This window comes from Colobus angolensis, unplaced genomic scaffold, assembly GCF_000951035.1.
Source record: "Colobus angolensis palliatus isolate OR3802 unplaced genomic scaffold, Cang.pa_1.0 Scaffold37, whole genome shotgun sequence".
NCBI lineage: Eukaryota > Metazoa > Chordata > Mammalia > Primates > Cercopithecidae > Colobus > Colobus angolensis.
This window is the reverse complement of record NW_012117043.1, coordinates 3,357,125-3,375,214: the sequence shown is the minus strand read 5'-3', so window position 1 is coordinate 3,375,214 and position 18,090 is coordinate 3,357,125. Positions and strand designations below refer to the sequence as shown.

Here is an 18,090-nt window from a genome sequence, read left to right as displayed (position 1 = left end):
CAGGTGCCTGCCACCACGCCTGACTCATTTTTGTATTTTTAGTAGAGATGGGGTTTCACCATGTTGGCCAGGCTGATCTCAAACTCCTGACCCTCAAGTGATCCACCCACCTCGGCCTCCCAAAGTACTGGGATTACAGGTGTGAGCCACTGCATCCAGCTGGCCCTTATTTTAACAAGTTTAGTGGAAATTGTATCTAGGTTTCTGTAGGAAACAAGAGCAAGTAACTATAGTTACTTTTTAGCCACATTGTTTTCTTGATTTGTTTGGCCTGTAGTCTGAGAGAACAATATTACTTCCTGCTTAATAAACTGTACAGAATTCAGATTATGATTGCTAAATTTTCTTTTTAGCATTTTCAGCTGTCCCAGTAAATCACACACAAGTGATGCAGATTATAGAACACTTGACTCTACTCTCTGCCAGTGAACTTATACCATATGCAGAAGTGTTAACATCCAATATGAGCCAGCTGTTGAATTCAGGGGTTCCACGGAGAATTCTGCAAACAGTCAATAAACTATGGATGGTTCTTAATACTGTGATGCCTAGAAGGTAAATTCAGTGTATTGTTACATGTAATAGATAATTGTAGAGCAGTGTTAATATACAGTAACCTAAATTTAATTGTTTGAAAAATTTTTCACAAGACCCTCATAGCAGTATTTCTTGACCGTATGACAATATATCTCCTTTCTTAAGACTACTAAATGGTTGTTATATCTTTAAGTAAAAGCAAACTTTATTGAAATAGAAACCTTACAGTATTTCTGTCTTTAGGAAGTTCTTGAAAATTGGGTTATCATGTATAGTTATTTGTGGCTAATTATGATTTAGATCACTGCTGTATCTTGGATCTCTGCAGTTGTTCCAAGTTTTGCTGCACGTTAAAATCACCTGGAGAGTTTTTACCACTACTGATCCCCAAGTTGGAACCCATGCCAATTAAATCAGACTGTTTGTGGGTGGGAGTCAGGCATCAGTACTGTTTAAAAGATTCCCCAGGTGATTTCAGTGTGCAGCAAAATTTGTCTCTAGTCATTGGGTCTCTGCTGGTTCATAGATTGGATCCTTAACACCTGGACATGTCTAGAAAACAGAATACTGGGCTTGAGTTAACTGAGATTTTGATTCAGTAGGTCTGGGTGGGATCTGGTCATATTTATACTTTGGAAAGTTAATTTTTACTTATGTGAGTAAATGCACATAACTTAAGAAGTTAAATAGTATATAAGATCTGCCTCACACCTTTCTATTTTAGACTTTGGCTCCCCAGAGACAACTATTTTCAGCTCTTTTATCTTTTTATTCTGGTATTTATATCCTTCCCATATATCTCTTATAATGACTGTGATTTCCTGATTTTCCAATTTAGAAATTATCTGTTGATTTTCTACTCTACAAGGTGAAGGTTAGTTAGCTCTCTTATTTGCTTCCTCTCCTGTGAGTCCCATTTCTTCTAATACACATTTCCCCTTTTCCTGTTTCTCCCAACACAGGTATATTAAAATTTTTTGTTAAAGCAGTATTTCAAATGCATGTTATTATGACTACAGAAGTGATTTTATAATTGAGCTATGTGATAATCTTTTGATTACAATTTCATTCTTATGCAAGTGCCCTCCCGCTTACTCAACATATACTTTGGGTTAGTTAATACTTACCTTTTTTCCATTTGCTCAGGTTTTTAAGTTGGTATCAATAACTAATAACTAATTCATCCCCAAGCTTCATTATTGAGGGGAAATTTTCTTCACACTTAATCATAACACATCAGATAATGTATCGTTAGCATTTTTTTGGCTGGGTTCATTGGCTCACGCCTGTCATCTTAGCACTTTGGGAGGCCGAGGCGGACGGATCCCTTGATCTCAGGAGTTCAAGACCAGCCTGGGCAACATGGTGAAACCCCATCTCTACAAAAAATACAAAAGTTAGCAGAGCATAGTGGTGCATGCCTGTATTCCCAGCTACTTGCGGGGCTGAGGCAGGACAATCGCTTGAGCCCAGAAGATCGAGGCTTCAGTGAGCTGAGATCGCATCAGTGAGACCCTGTCTCAAAAAAAAAAAAAACAAAAAAAAAAACAAAAGAAACACTATAGGCCGGGCGCGGTGGCTCAAGCCTGTAATCCCAGCACTTTGGGAGGCCGAGATGGGCGGATCACGAGGTCAGGAGATCGAGACCATCCTGGCCAACACGGTGAAACCCCGTCTCTACTAAAAAAAATACAAAAAAAAACTAGCTGGGCGAGGTGGCGGGCGCCTATAGTCCCAGCTAGTCGGCAGGCTGAGGCAGGAGAATGGAGTAAACCTGGGAGGCGGAGCTTGCAGTGAGCTGAGATCCGGCCACTGCACTCCAGCCTGGTGACAGAGCAAGACTCCGTCTCAAAAAAACAAAACAAAACAAAAAAAACACTATATTTTTTTTTCTCGGGGACATTCCTTTCAGAGCTTTCTGTCTTCATGTTGCCATCTGGGACATATACAGTTGCCATCCTAGAATTGCTGTTGTCACTCCTCTTTGTTGGATTTCATATTTTTCTCTTTCTTGGTTTATATCCTCATTTTAGTGAATGGAACACACACTCATCTTGCTTCCTGAGAAAGGGAGTGTGGTAAACTTAACTTTTTTGAGATGCAGAATTATTCTCATATGTGACTGATATTTAGCCTAAGTGTAGAGTTCTAGTTCATTTTTTAAAAATTTATTTTTTATTCTTATTTTTTAGAGACAGGGTCTTGCTTTGTCACCCAGGCTGGACTGCAGTGGCACAATCACAGTTCACTGTAACCTCAAACTCATGGGCTCAAATGATCCTTCTGCCTCAGCCTCCCAAATAACTGGACTACAGGTGCACACTCCCATGCCTGCCTATTTTTTTTAGTTTTTGTAGAGATGGGGTCTCGCTATGTTGCTCAGGCTAGTCTTGAACTCCTGGACTCAAGCGATCCTCCTGCCTCAACCTCCCAAAGTACTGGGATTACGGGTGTGAACCACTGTGTCTGGCCCTGTTCTTAATTCTAAGAGCTGTTTCTTATCTGCATATTCTTAAATGCCTCTTGTTCTTGTTTCATGTATAAAATATTTTATTCTTTTAGGATATTAATAGTTCAAATTTTTTTTTACTCCTTATCCCTACATTTTCTGTTTTTTTTTTGAGTTCCTTTTTTTCTGTTTGTATATTTTAATCTTTTTCAAAGTAAAAGCTTTCTTTAAGTGTCTGATGATCCTTGTTTATACAGTCATTTAAGAGCGGGAAGTCCTCTGATGGATTCCTGGGCTTCACTGTAAGATCAAACACCTTCCGTGTTGGCATAACCCTTAGTACTCATGATGTGCAGTCATTTTAGTAATCACTTTTGTAATCTATTAATGTCTAATCTCAAAGTGGCATCTCACTTGGAGACTTTATGATGATCAATCCAGAATAATGACTTATATTTATGGAGCTAGATACAGAATGTTTTGGCAAGTCTTATTTCATTTACAGGTATTATATCATTTCTATTTTACAGATGAGTAAACAGTTTAGAGAGCCTCAGTGACTTACACAGAGTCATATGGCAAGTATGGTATAATTAAGGTTTTAACTCAGGTTTTAATTTTATATGCCATGATTATTCCATTACAGCTGTGAACGTTTTTGAGACTACTTTGTGTTTACTGTTTTATCCCTTTTTTTTAAAGAGATGTTATAATAGGTTAGATGTCTGTAGCTTAAATTTTTTCAAAGTTCATTCATACCTATTTTCTAATTATTTACTGAATATAACTTTCTAAGATAGAAAGGACCGGATGGCTACAGATTTTAATTATATAAAAACTGTTTTGAACATGTGATTATTTTCTCATCAGGCTATGGGTAATGACGGTTAATGCACTTCAACCTTCAATAAAGTTTGTACGACAACAAAAGTATACTCAGAATGACCTGATGATAGATCCTCTCATTGTTCTAAGGTGTGATCAGAGGGTTCACAGGTACATGTCGTTTGAGTTTCATTTTTATTATAGAGCTGTACTTTGGAGAGTCAAAAGAAATTGATGAAATTCAGTTTAAACTTATATTTTAATTGTGCTTGCAGATAAGTAGACATTGTGACCTGTACAGTTTTTTGTCTTACTTTTTAGTTGTGTTTATTCATGAAATGTATATACATTTTAGTATTTAAAATGTGATTAATAAAACCTAGCTTTAGAGAAATGTCATTCTTGGTTTTGGTGCCATCAATAGTGGTTTTTATCTCTCTCACAATTTAGACCAGTAAAGAATAACACTGTTTCTGCTCTCACGTTAAAAAGGTTTTTAAAAAACTGGTTACTTGTGAACCATTACCTGCATTAAAACTGTGACCTTTTTGGCATGCCCAATAGTGATGTTAGCTTCATCGATTCCACATTTGGCTCTAAATCCTTACCAATTGCTAAACTTAAGCATTGCTTTGAAGTGGCTTCTTCTCAAAAGGTAGCATTTAGTTAACTCCTATCATTAATCTTTGAATCACAGTTGTTATGATAAGTACTATCAAAAGTATATAAGTTGAGGGGCTTGCCTTTAAAGTGATTATCATCTGCATGGGATGTAAGACAGATATGTGATAAGTTACATAATATTGTCATGTGGATGAATGATGTAGTAAATGAATGTTCTTAAAAGTTCAGGAAAGATGCAGAGGAGATGGGGCATGGGTAAAGTTTTATAGAATGGAGTTAGGGCTGGTTTGAGTGCAGTGGTATTTACAACTGATTGATTATAACCAGGTACAGATTTCTTTGTTCCCTCTCCACTCCCACTGCTTTATTTAAACTTAAAAAAAGAAGAAGGGACATAGGGTTTAGGTGAATATTTGTTCATCTAATAGTATAAAGATGGGGGTTAGGAAGTCAAGGAAGATACTTTGAGAAAAAGAATACTATGAGCAGAAGTTTAGAAGCAAGAATGAGAAAGGCGTGAAGAGGGTTATTTTTGAGAAAAGCACATTTTTTTTTTTTTTTTTTTGAGACGGAGTCTTGCTCTGTCGCCCAGGCTGGAAGTGCAGTGGCCGGATCTCGGCTCACTGCAAGCTCCGCCTCCCAGGTTCATGCCATTCTCCTGCCTCAGCCTCCCGAGCAGCTGGGACTACAGGCGCCCGCCACCATGCCCGGCTAATTTTTTTTGTATTTTTTAGTAGAGACGGGGTTTCACCGTGTTAGCCAGGATGGACTCGATCTCCTGACCTCGTGATCCGCCCGTCTCGGCCTCCCAAAGTGCTGGGATTACAGGCTTGAGCCACCGCGCCCGGCGAAAAGCACATTTTATAGTTGGAAAGTTAAATTGGGGTCAGGCTATTGAGAGCCTTGAATATTAGGGTAATGTGGTTTGGGTTATAGCTTAGGAAAAGATGCTTTGTGCTAGATGGATTTGAGGGAAGAGAAACTAGTAAGGAAGACTAAATAGGATACACTTGATATTTAAACTTGTCTGTCATCAACCAAGGGATGACATTCTCCAAGTGACAAAATCTGCAAAATTAGCTAAATATGATTTAGTAAGGTTAAGGTCTCATTGGAAATAGGAATCAGAAGAACAAACTGTATGTGTAAATGATGTTAAGTATCTAATAAAAGGAAAACTACAATAAATAACACTTCTAGAAAAGAGCTGTTTCTCAAATAAATGGTTTATCATTGTTAAAAATCCACTGAAGTAGGTGAGCTTGCACCTGAATCACCTCAGGTGATTCAGTTTTTAAGGAAGTTGTTAAATTCTGCTATCAAATTGTATCTAATGTTTTTGTAGCTTGGATTTTTCACTTAACTTGTGAGCCTTTTTTCATGTTAATATTCTTTTTTCAAATTTATTTTTATTTTTTGAGTTGGGGGTTTTGCTTTGTTGTCCAGGCTGGTCTTGAGCTCCTGGTCCTGGGCTTAAGCACCCGGCCTAGACCGCGCCCGGCCTAGATTCTTATATTAATTGGCTATGTGGTATTCCATTTTATAGATATGCTATGCTTAACCCAATCCCCTAGGATATTTTATTTCTAATTTTTGCTATTATCAATAGTGCTGTGGTGATTATGTGCATTTCCCCAAGCTGAGTATTCCATTAGAACATGGAAAAATGGAATTATTGGGGCAAAAGTATTGTGCTCATATTCAAGACTTTCAATTCATATTTTCATTCTACTATGTAGAAAGGCTGAACTGGGCTGGGCGCGGTGGCTCAAGCCTGTAATCCCAGCACTTTAGGAGGCCGAGACGGGCGGATCACTAGGTCAGGAGATCGAGACCATCCTGGCTAACACGGTGAAACCCCGTCTCTACTAAAAAATACAAAAAAACTAGCTGGACGAGGTGGTGGGCGCCTGTAGTCCCAGCTACTTGGGAGGCTGAGGCAGGAGAATGGCGTGAACCCGGGAGGCAGGGCTTGCAGTGAGCCGAGATCCGGTCACTGCACTCCAGCCTGGGTGACAGAGCGAGACTCCGTCTTAAAAAAAAAAAAAAAGGCTGAACTGGTTTACATTCCATATCAGTGTTTGATATTATATACTTTCCTGCACTATTTTATATAATGTTTGCCAATTTGATAGGTGAAAATAGATTCCCATTTTAATTTATATTCTTGTTGGATTGGACATTTAACAGTATTTATTGGCCATTTTATTTTTTCTTTATATTTTAGCCTATATTTCTTACTGACTTAAAGAGCTGTTTATCTATAAAGGATATCAACTCTTTGCACATATATTACAGTTTTTTCTTCATGCATTATTGTTTTGCCCGCACCCGGTCATCTTTTCTTTAGAGTTTACATTATATATATTTGACTTTAGCTGATAAGATGTAACAAATAATACTATTTATATAATCTTGAAATATAGAGAATAAGAAATATATATTAAACTTCTGAGAATGAGTATTTCAGTGGGAAAAGCTACTATGTGCTACTCAGGTTTTTCTCAGCATTTAAATTAAACTGATCATGTTCTGGCTAATTTATAAATTTATATTCTTTCTGATATATTTTTCTTTTTTGCTTTCCTTGTTTAGATGCCCACCACTGATGGATATTACCCTACACATGTTGAATGGATATCTTCTTGCATCTAAAGCCTACCTTAGTGCTCATCTGAAGGAAACAGAGCAAGATAGGCCTTCCCAGAATAATACAATTGGCTTGGTTGGACAAACTGATGCTCCGGAAGTTACCAGAGAAGAATTGAAAAATGCATTACTGGCTGCTCAGGTAAATTTTGCTAAAGTAAAATTTAATCAAAAAGAGCAAGGGCTTCTCTACTAGTGTAATCAGTTGAATAGATGGCACGTTATGCCCTCCATGTACATTGGTGACATATTGTGCATTTCTTTTATTATAGAATCTATTAGAATGATGTTACCTTTGCTTCTGAATATCAGATATATTTCTGAAATCAGGAATAATCTTCATGATATGAATGAAATAACCATTTAAATAAGATTTATATTTTAATAAAATTTTAGTGTTTACCTATTCTGAGTTTAGAGTTATATGTTTATTCATTCAGCAAATTTTTTTTTTTTTTTGAGACAGAGTTTTGCCCTGTCACCCAGGCTGAAGTGCAGTGGTGTGAGCTTGGCTCAGTGCAACATCCGCCTCAGTTCTCCTTCCTCAGCCTCCTGAGTAGCTGGGACTACAGGCACATGCCACCACGCCTGGATAATTTTTGTGTTTTTAGTAGAGACAGGGTTTTGCTGTGTTGGCCAGGCTGGTCTCGAACTCCTGACTTCAGGTGATCCACACACCTCAGCTTCCTAAAGTGTGGGATTACAGGCATAAGCCATGGCACCCGGCCTCATTCAACAAATATTTATTGGAACACCTACTATGTGCCAAGTATTGTTCCAGGAACTGGGGATATAGTGGTGAAGAAGACAAAATCCTTGATTATTTATTTCTTATGATCAAATGTCAAATTATGGAGGCAGACAACAGAAAAACAAGTGCATGTATAATAAAATGTCAGGCAGTGATAAACACTATGACAATATAAGCAGTTCAACTTTATATTTAGAAAAGTTTTTTGGCTGGGCATGGTTGCTTACACCTGGAATCTCAGCACTTTGGGTGGCTGAGGTGGACAGATCACCTGAGGTCAGGAGTTTGAGACCAGCCTGGCCAACATGGTAAAACCCCATCTCTACTAAAAATACAAAAAGTAGCCGGGCGTGGTGGCACACACTTGTAATCCTAGCTACTTGGGAGGCTGAGGCAGGAGAATGGCTTGAACCCGGGAGGTGGAGGTTGCAGTGAGCCGAGATTGCGCCTCTGCATTCCAGCCTGGGTGACAGAGCGAGACTCTGTCTCAACAACAACAACAACAAAAATAAATAAAATAAATCTGTTCCTAGGAATTTCAGATAAGGGATTAAAGATCATAAAAGCTAACATCTGTATAATGCTTACCATATGGTAGGTGCTAGCCTAAGTTCTTTAAATATATTAGCTCATTTAATTTTATAACCTACCTATGAGGTACAGAGTATTATCTCCATTTTTACAGAGTAGGAAAATGTGACCCAGAGAAGTTAAGTGACTTGCTCATGGTTATACATTTAGTAAATGGCAGAACCAGTATTCGCTCCTGGGCACTCTGGCTCCTGACTCAACAACAACAACAAAAAACAAAACAATAACAATAACCAAAAACCCCTTTCCCCAACCACCATGATTATAAAGTAGTCTAACCTCACTTTGTAATAATTAATTTCTTAATCACTTAGCTCAAGTAATTGTTTTCTGTATCTTAGGCAGTAGCTGTCTATCAGAGGTGGATGTCATGTATTCATTTTTATTTTTTACTTCTTTCTGCTAGATGAGAGTGATTTTAGCTCTCCTTTATATATAGGGGCCTCAAGTATATTGCCATTACCCCTCAAGCTGCTGCTCTATACAATGATGCTCAAGCCTGTAGACTGAGCAATGAGTTGTGCAGGTGGAATGGATGGTAAGGTAGACTCTTTCCTTGTGAAACCAGAGCCTTAAACAGGTTGAAAAAAAGAGAAATCAGGATAGCATCCTGGGAAAAGTGGGAGATTAAGAGGAAGGAAGGGACGTTCTGGTAGAAGCCATTTTTGCCTAGGGCCTGTTTTGGATGTAACTGAATTCATAATACTCTTCTAGTAGATATTCTTAAACTGGAGTCCATGGATCTGTCTTAGTGATATGTGACATCATTATGTAATGATGTTTGTTTATGTATATTCATTTTTATGGGGAGAGGGTGCATTGTTTTCTTTAGATTCCTAAGGGGTTCATAATCCTAAAAGGTGAGAACCACTGCTCTACAGATTGCTCACTTCTGCTCTTAGAAGTACCTCTTTGTGTATGTGTGTTTAAGAAATTAGTTATTTATCATTTATGTTCGTGTGAAAATAAAATCTGATTTGTTTTTTAAACCAACTTCTCAGAAACTTCTTACTTTTACTATGTTTTGTTTGCTTATAGGATAGCGCAGCTGTCCAGATTCTCTTAGAGATTTGCCTACCTACTGAAGAGGAGAAAGCAAATGGTGTCAATCCAGATAGCTTGTTAAGAAATGTTCAAAGTGTTATTACCACCAACACTCCAAATAAGGGAATGGAGGAAGGAGAAGACAATTTGCTCTGTAACCTTCGAGAAGTTCAGTGCCTTATCTGTTGTCTCTTGCACCAAATGTACATTGCAGATCCCAACATTGCTAAGCTTGTTCACTTTCAGGTCTGTTTCCAAAGAATGATGCTTTGTGTTTAAACTTTATTTTTCTTGGGAGCTTTGAATACTATATTAACAGGACTCATTTAGAAACCAGAGAAAACACAAATGAACCATGGCCATGCCTTTGCAATATGGATAAAAATCCAGATTTTTAGTTTTTTTTTTTAACCTAATGAAATGTTTGGTAGTTTAATCTGTATTCTAGTGCATCAGAAAAGTGAAATGCCAGGTTACATATAGGGCACTATAGCCTTCTGAGCAACTTTTACAGAAAGGAAATGAAATCTTTCATTTATATTTTTATCTGTACTTTTATAGTTATTTTATTTCTGACTTTTTTTCCCTTTCTTGTTGAGATAGGGTTATCCATGTGAACTTTTGCCTCTGACGGTCGCAGGTATTCCATCTATGCACATCTGTCTAGATTTCATACCTGAGCTTATTGCACAGCCAGAACTTGAAAAACAGGTAATAAGCATTTTGGAGCTTTAGGACAATTGATCTCTCTCTCCAGTCTTACTAGTTATACAAAACATTTTATAATGTTTAATACCTAAAGATATTCTTGAGAAACATGTAATATCTGGATTTTGTATTGCAGATATTTGCTATCCAGTTGCTTTCTCACTTGTGTATCCAGTATGCATTACCAAAGTCACTTAGTGTGGCTCGTTTAGCTGTCAATGTCATGGGAACTTTGTTAACAGGTAGGTAGTCAACATCAACAAACATCTGACATAAATTATTATAGATCCTATATTTTCTGCATTTAGTGATTCAATATATTTTTTGTGTCACACTGAGATAGTGTGATACAATATGTATTAATACTAGTTTAATTTATGCCATCTTTTGAATTCTTCTTTTGAAAACTTCTGTTTACAAATGTGATTTATAGTGTAGTGGGAATGAATAGGTAGGCAAATTGTATTTTTCATTGTGTGAATGAGTATATATAGATTTGTAAATATAAGCTTTCTATATTTTATAAATGGAAAACAAATATACTTTTGGAATGTAATTATATCAGTAGATAACAAATGTTTGCTTATTACAAATTCTCAGAGTTCCAGAAAAATATCATCATATCTATAAATGAAAGATAAATATATTAGATGTCTTCATAAGTTCTAAAACATATTCTGACATTTTAACTACCTTCTGGTTTGTAGAATAAAATGGTCTGAAAATAAGCTACTTTAAAATATATGAACTATAATTCAACCCTTAATATTATGGCTTAGTTAATTTAGTATTCTTTCTCATTATATTATTTACATAATACCCTATTGTTTTTCTTTTCATTGTATTTATGTCCTGTTATAATTATTTGTAGTGATTAAGAATTTACACTGCCTGAATTCAATCTCAGCTCCACCACTAACTGGCTTGTGATCTTTAACAAGTTTCTTAACCTCTCTAATGCTTTTTTAAGAGTTTTCTCATATATAAAATGAGTGTCATAATAGTACTTTGGTCATTCATAAGATTGTAGGAGCTCAATGAAATAATGCATGTAATGTACTTATCACAAATCTTGGGCATAATAATTTGTATCTTGGATAAAGACTGAGACTACTAGAATTGTGAGCTTTCTGAAGACAGGGAACTTTATATCTCCAGTACAGATCATAGTACCCCTTAGTATGTTGTATAAGCCATGTTGAATTTATATTTGTAAACTAAGATATTGTTTCATTTATTTCCAACAGTTTTAACACAGGCTAAGCGGTATGCTTTTTTTATGCCAACTCTGCCAAGTTTAGTCTCTTTTTGTCGAGCATTTCCTCCTTTGTATGAGGATATTATGTCTTTGCTGATCCAAATAGGGCAAGTTTGTGCCTCTGATGTTGCCACTCAGACAAGAGACATTGATCCAATTATTACACGTAAGTGGTAACTTATTTTCAAGGGTTATCTTAATATCTCAAACAAAAAGACCAAATTCCTTTCCGAATTTCTTGGCCTTAATGTTTTTTTCTCTTATGTTGTAGGTCTTCAACAAATAAAGGAGAAACCAAGTGGATGGTCTCAACTCTGTAAAGATTCATCTTACAAAAATGGATCCAGGGACACTGGAAGCATGGATCCTGATGTACAGCTCTGTCACTGTATTGAAAGAACAGTAATTGAAATAATAAATATGAGTGTTAGTGGAATTTAAAACAACAAAAAAAATGAAACTGTTTGCTGCATATACCCAGCGTGAATCTGCATATTATAACAACTCTAAACTGAATGGGAACAGTAAAGTAATGTTGTGAAATCACTAAAACAATTCAATTCAACACGAATATAATTTAGAACTCTATGAGAATTATGCTTGCTTGTTTCTGATTGGCACGTCTTTGAATCTACTTTGCTGGTATGTTTATATTGTAGCAGCTGAGCTTTTTTTTTTCCACTGGGAACACATGTAAGAAACTCATTACTGGAAAGGGAGTTTGGCCTTGTATTTAGCTTTTGAAGTGAAGACTGCCATGCCTTTAATTTCTTATAAAAATGAGTCTGTGGGTAGCCCTGGTGTTTATTTTAACTGTGAGCTTGTAACAAAATGTGACAAAGATGCAAAGATGGGAGAGGAAAAAAGGGTAAAGGGAAAGGAGAATTAAGGAAATATGAGGAGTTAAAAACCCAAGTAGAAATCTCAAAGATTTGCAATACAAGTAATAGTAATGCAAGTTGGAATTCTAGTTCTCAAGAAAGAGTATTGAGAAGGTTTTTAAAAAGGCAAGTAGCTTTTGTAAATGATTTCTGTGGAATTACAGATGAGGATTTAAAGATTTCACATATTTGCTTCAATTTTTATTAATATATGAAGCCATATGTTTAAAGAGATACTTGAATAATTTGGAATTTTAAGATACTGGTGTAAAAGTGTTTACAGAAACATCTTTGTTCAAAGAAGAACCTGAGAGGAGATCTCATTTAGTTTTATGTTTTAAATTTATTTTTATAATGCTTTATTAACTTACCTAATGCTCAGAGAGGGGAAATATATATCAAATTAAATGAAGGTAGAGCAATAAAACCGATTGGATTAAAGAGCTCTTGGTTTGTCATCAGGATTATAATTCATATCTTACTTTGAGAAGATCTTTGAGTAAGAAAATGCAGTGTTTGAATCTCAGGAAAAGTTAAAATGTAGAAAATACTGTCTTGCTGAAGGATTTTGCAGTCCTCTGTCAGTAACTTCCATTGATTAGGCAGACATATTTAGGTAAACCCTAATCATTAAGCAAAAAAAAAAGCAAGTATCAATGTAGAAAGTACTTCCCTTTTCTCTCTCTGAGATATACCTCAATCACGCACTTCCCCACCCCCACTTGAAACAGACCTCTTCACTTGTGTTTTTTTTTTTTTGAGGTGGAGTCTCACCCTGTTGCCCAGGCTGGAGTGCAGTGGGGTGATCTTGGCTCACTGCAACCTCTGCCACCTGGGTTCAAGGGATTCTTGCACCTCAACCTCCTGAGTAGCTGGGACTGCAGGCATGCGCCACCTGTGTTTTTTTGTATTTTTAGTAGAGATGGGGGTTTGCCATGTTGCCCAGGCTGGTCTTGAACTCCTGGCCTCAGGTGATCTGCCCACCTTGGCCTCCCAAAGTGCTGGGATTACAGGTGTGAGCCACTGCACCCTGCCAGACCTCTTCACTTGTAAAAGAAATTAGGCTAATAAGAAGGTGTAGTTTTTGAGAAATGAAATTTAACTTCAGCCTTTTCACTAGTAAATAGTCACATCTCATTTTCTTCCTTTGTAAAACGGGGTTACTACTGGCCCTACCTCACATCTATGAGAATGAGTTTGTAGCTGTTTCAAATCATGAAGTGCATAGTATCACATATGATAGAATATTTATAACTTTCTATTAGATGCTTAATGTTCAATTAAGCAATTTTGATGTGAAAAATAAAAGCATATGCTTAAAAATAGCATAAGAATTTTCATATTTTTAAACAAGGCAGTTTTGTAGTCCCTTAAGATTAAATACAACTGCTCCTTTTTTTTTTTTTTTTTTTAAACTGAGGCCTTGCGATGTTTTGTGTGAATAGATATGCCCTAGGAGTTCAGAAAAAGTTAAAGTATGTTTTCTAACTAAATGCAGTGCACATTCCTGGATCAATTTTCAAAGACTGGTCATAACCTGCTGTGTTAAAATAATCACATATGCTGTTAATCATCAGATTTGTTGATGATGTAAATAAAATGTGTAAATATATTAGTAAATGTTAATATTCATGTATTTTAAGTTAAGGTTATAAAGTTTGTCACAATGTGTTTTTTTATTCAAGTGAAAACAGATGTGTGCAGCTATTTTGAATATTGGTTTATAAACATTCATATTCTTTATCAAACGAACCTGTAGTTTTTGTGTTTCATTCCACTAGAGTTAACCTGAAGGGAACAGTTCAAGGGACTGTATTTTAGGTCTGTTTGGCTCCAGTGCCTACGTGTGCCCCTTTCTGTTATGCCACATACATTAAACGGCAATGCAAAGTGAGAGCCAATTGAAACCCTTATAATTTAGGAGAGGAAAATGAGAGTAGTTATAACAGAGCAGTTGCTCAAAAGAGTTGATACTTTCTTTTCTTTTCTTTTCTTTTTTGAGGCGGAGTCTCGCTTGCCCAGGCTGGGGTGCAGTGGCGCGATCTCGATCTCGGCTCACTGCAAGCTCCGCCTCCCGGATTCACGCCATTCTCCTGCCTCAGCCTCACGAGTAGCTGGGAGTACAGGCACCCGCCACCACACCCAGCTAATTTTTTGTATTTTTAGTAGAGACGGGGTTTCACCGTGTTAGCCAGGATGGTCTTAGTCTCCTCACTTCGTGATCCGCCCGTCTCGGCCTCCCAAAGTGCTGGGATTACAGGCGTGAGTCACCGCGCCCGGCCAAGAGTTGATGTTTTAAAAATTATAAAAGAGAAATAATTTGAAGGTATTTTTAACGATTTATTTTTAAACATTATCCTTCCTTTCACTGTCTTAACAGTAAATTACTCCATCTTTGCTCATCCATATATATTTTCACATTACTGAATCCCTAACACCCAGTTTGGGGTTTGCTTTGCCTTTTTTCACTTAACCTCATATGGGATTTTTTTCTTGCAAGTTTAATTTTTATAATTTTATTGGCTTCATAATGTATTGAATTTATCTATCATAACCACCTCCATATTACTAGACTGGGAAGTTCATAATTTTTTTCAGTATTATCAATAGGTATTATTGTCAATTGAAGTATCACATTTTCTTTCGTTTAGATTACATCTTTAGGATAAATATCTGGAGCTCAGATTACTAGGTCAAAGGGTAGAGTTTATTTTTACGACTACAAGTTTTGTCATTTTTGGTAAGATATATCACAATTGACAGTGAGGCAAACAAATCAGCCCCCTCCTGCTGTTTCTTCCCAGCAAACTCCTTCCGCAAACTAGTTACTTGAATTTGAGAAACAGTATCAGGTTTTGCCTTTTGGGGACGTTATTATTTGAGCCAAGTTTAGGTTATACAGATTTAAAAAAAAACATGATTTGGCAAGATCGTGATGAACCTCCTTTTTTTTGAGTAAATTCAAGAACTATTGGCAAATAATAAACTGGTCTTGGAGGGATGATGGAAGGCGGATAAGCCTTAATGGAGGTAGAAGTGATCTGATGCTGGAGACCCTGAGAGCTTGTCTCTGGCTTATTTTAGTATCCGGGAAAGCCTTGAATATTATGAAAGATAGATTGTAGCCCGATGTCACAGAGCCTTCTTACTTAAGTTTGACTCAGCAGCCTGGCAATTCCCGCCTCAGTCTTCGCTATCTTGGCTACTGCAAAGCTGGGTAATTTAAACTGAGTGGCACTGATGAGTGTTAAAAGAACTTAGCAAAGCTTAAAGATGTTCCCTTTCTGCTGGTCTACGGACCTGGAGAATGAGACTTCCAGTTTCTAAGGAATTTGCTGCATAGGCTCTATCGCTGGTTTCAAAAGTCAAACCGAGAAGACGCTCTCCTTCAAACAAACACTGGGGATTTGCTGGAGTGGCCACAGCTTTTCCTTTGCCTCCGCGCACCTGGAGCCTGTGTTTTTTTTTTTTTTTTTTTCGGAGACTTCCATTGGATGCCGAAGTTCTCGCCCCCTCACCTCGCGCCGGGATTGGTTTATTCCTGGCCTTGGCGGGTGATTGGTCGAGCTCGCTGGGCTATTGGGCGCTGGGAGTCGAGGGGGCGGGAGGCGGGAGGCGGGAATTCGTCTCGGGCTGTGTGGTTGAGGGGTCTGGTGAGTGCTGGAGTCGAGGAAAGGTACGGCGGCCGCAATCCTGCACACCAGGCCGGGGAAGTAGCAGCCCCGCCAGGAAGAGGGAGTAGAAAGGGCTCGTGCCCTTTCTTCTCTTCCAGGGCTCTGCTTTATTTGCTCTCAGAAATCAGTTTCCTTTTCTTCAGTGAATCGGAGCTCAGAGCGTTGCTTCGGTTTCCCTCCAGACAGGCAAGTCGGAGGGAAGTCAACGGGAAGGGCTTGAGTACCTCTGCACCGCCTGCGGGCCCATCGGTGGTGACTGGATCATCAGGGCCTCGGGGATCTCTACTGGCTGGGGGAGGAGGGAGATACGGGGCAGAAAACCTGAGGAGGGAGCCAACCTATCCTTACCTCCTTTGAGCGCAGGCCTGTTCTTAGCCCGGGCCGTTGCGTTGCTTCTTGGCGGGAGGCAGAGGAGTGTGTTTATCCTTTATGCAATGTTTGGGGGAGGCTACCCCATTTTGACACTATTGTTGCCACAGCCGGGGTACAGGGCGGGCTGATTTATAGATTTTATCTGAGTAACTAGGCCAGCGTTTTGTTGTTGAGTCATATTAAGAGGTTAGATTCCACCACATCTCCTTCTCAGAGCTTTACAGATAGAATCGCAAAATGTTAGAGCTGGAAAATACCCTAGAATAATGGTTCTTCACTTCTTTTGGAACACACAAGCGGTGGTGAATGTTATTATTGGCTTCATAATCTATTGAATTGCTATTTTAACCATCTCTTCGTCCCCAGATTGAATTTACAATTTTTTCTCACGACTGCAGATAATTCCTTATTTAATAACAATGCATGTAATTTTCCCCCGCTGTTTTGATTTCCTTGAGATATATTTAGGGGAAGAGAAATCTATGGGCTTTTTCTTCAGAAAAATGCAATCATGTACAGAAACTTATGCTTGAGGTCATTGTCTCTGAATTACATCCGTGGATCCTAGGTTAAGAGAAGTGGTTTAGAAGAGGTGAGGATTCAAGTGATCACCTCATCTGTGTCAGGTCCTGGGTTAGGTATATTCTGCCCTGGCTAATTTTCATAAAAACCCTGTCAGGTAAGTAGTATTATTTCAATTCCATATATGGAGAAAAAAGCTCTGAGAAGTGATTCACACAGTGGAATTCAAACTTAGGGCTGCCTTACTCCAAAGCCCATCCTCCTTCTATAATACTCTACTGACCTTTAAATAAAATTTTTGAGTGCCTACTATGTGCCAAGGCATTCTCTTTCTTACAACAGCCTTTACATTAAATTAGGGGTTATCACAGGTAAGGATCTTAGACTAGAGAAGTAAAAAGATATGTCAAAGATGACATACCTGAGTCCCTGTCAAAACCTGGTATAGAACCTATGCTTCCTGACTCCTGGTCCACAGCTTTTTTCTTCTAAGTGGAGGACTGCAGAAAGGGGTAACACAAAGGGGAAGAACAGGAGAAAGAGTGGTGCTATGGAGTTGTAGAGAGAGACCACAGGAACTTACTTGTTTCTGTAGGTTGATTACATCTGATCCAACTGTTACAAGAGCTCATGTTTAATCTGGTATGTACTGTATCATATTTGCACATTATTTCACTTAATCATTACCACAATCCTATGGGGTACATGCAGTCAATGTGGCTTAGAGAAGGTAACTAACTTTCTCAAAGTCACACAACTAATACCTGGCAGAGCGAGGGATACAAATCCAGATTTGTTAGACTCTAAGACATGCTCTTGACCACTGTGATTTACAAGACTAGGAAATTCTTTTGTTTCCATTTGTTTTGTTTCTACTTTTATTAATTCCAGTTTTTCCAGATTTCTCTCTTAGTTTTGGTTCTCTGGTTTTCTTTGAAAGGCGTGTCTCAATATTTGCCATTTTCATTTCTATTACAGTTAGGAATCTGAAATAAACAGGAAAGCACTATGTCTTCGATGTGGTCTGAATATACAATTGGTGGGGTGAAGATTTATTTTCCTTATAAAGCTTACCCATCACAGCTTGCTATGATGAATTCTGTAAGTATTTTTCAGCAGTTAAGTTTTTATTAAGATATAGATACTTATGACCCATTGAGTATGTGACTGCATTCATATTCTCAGTAAATGGAGAATATTTTTCT

General features: G+C 37.7%; 2 protein-coding genes across 3 annotated transcripts in view; both read left to right on the top strand.

The window, feature by feature from the left end:
* Positions 1–11,877, top strand: part of INTS2 (integrator complex subunit 2) — a 67,005-nt gene extending 55,128 nt beyond the window's left edge. Inside the window, exons 17-24 of the mRNA XM_011953770.1 lie at positions 354–555; positions 3,857–3,982; positions 7,031–7,226; positions 9,465–9,716; positions 10,074–10,181; positions 10,315–10,420; positions 11,426–11,602; positions 11,708–11,877. Of these exons, the coding sequence (XP_011809160.1) occupies positions 354–555; positions 3,857–3,982; positions 7,031–7,226; positions 9,465–9,716; positions 10,074–10,181; positions 10,315–10,420; positions 11,426–11,602; positions 11,708–11,877 (1,337 nt within the window). The remainder of the gene's footprint in view (positions 1–353; positions 556–3,856; positions 3,983–7,030; positions 7,227–9,464; positions 9,717–10,073; positions 10,182–10,314; positions 10,421–11,425; positions 11,603–11,707) is intronic.
* Positions 11,878–15,937: 4,060 nt separating this feature from the next.
* BRIP1 (BRCA1 interacting protein C-terminal helicase 1) overlaps positions 15,938–18,090 on the top strand; it is a 187,174-nt gene continuing 185,021 nt past the window's right edge. The window contains exons 1-3 of one of the 2 annotated variants that reach the window (XM_011953656.1): positions 16,120–16,177; positions 17,364–17,527; positions 17,864–17,986. In XM_011953656.1, the coding sequence (XP_011809046.1) occupies positions 17,894–17,986 (93 nt within the window). In that variant the 5' untranslated portion in view covers positions 16,120–16,177; positions 17,364–17,527; positions 17,864–17,893. Of the gene's footprint in view, positions 16,178–17,363; positions 17,528–17,863; positions 17,987–18,090 lie in introns of both variants that reach the window. The other variant, XM_011953655.1, reaches the window with a different exon arrangement.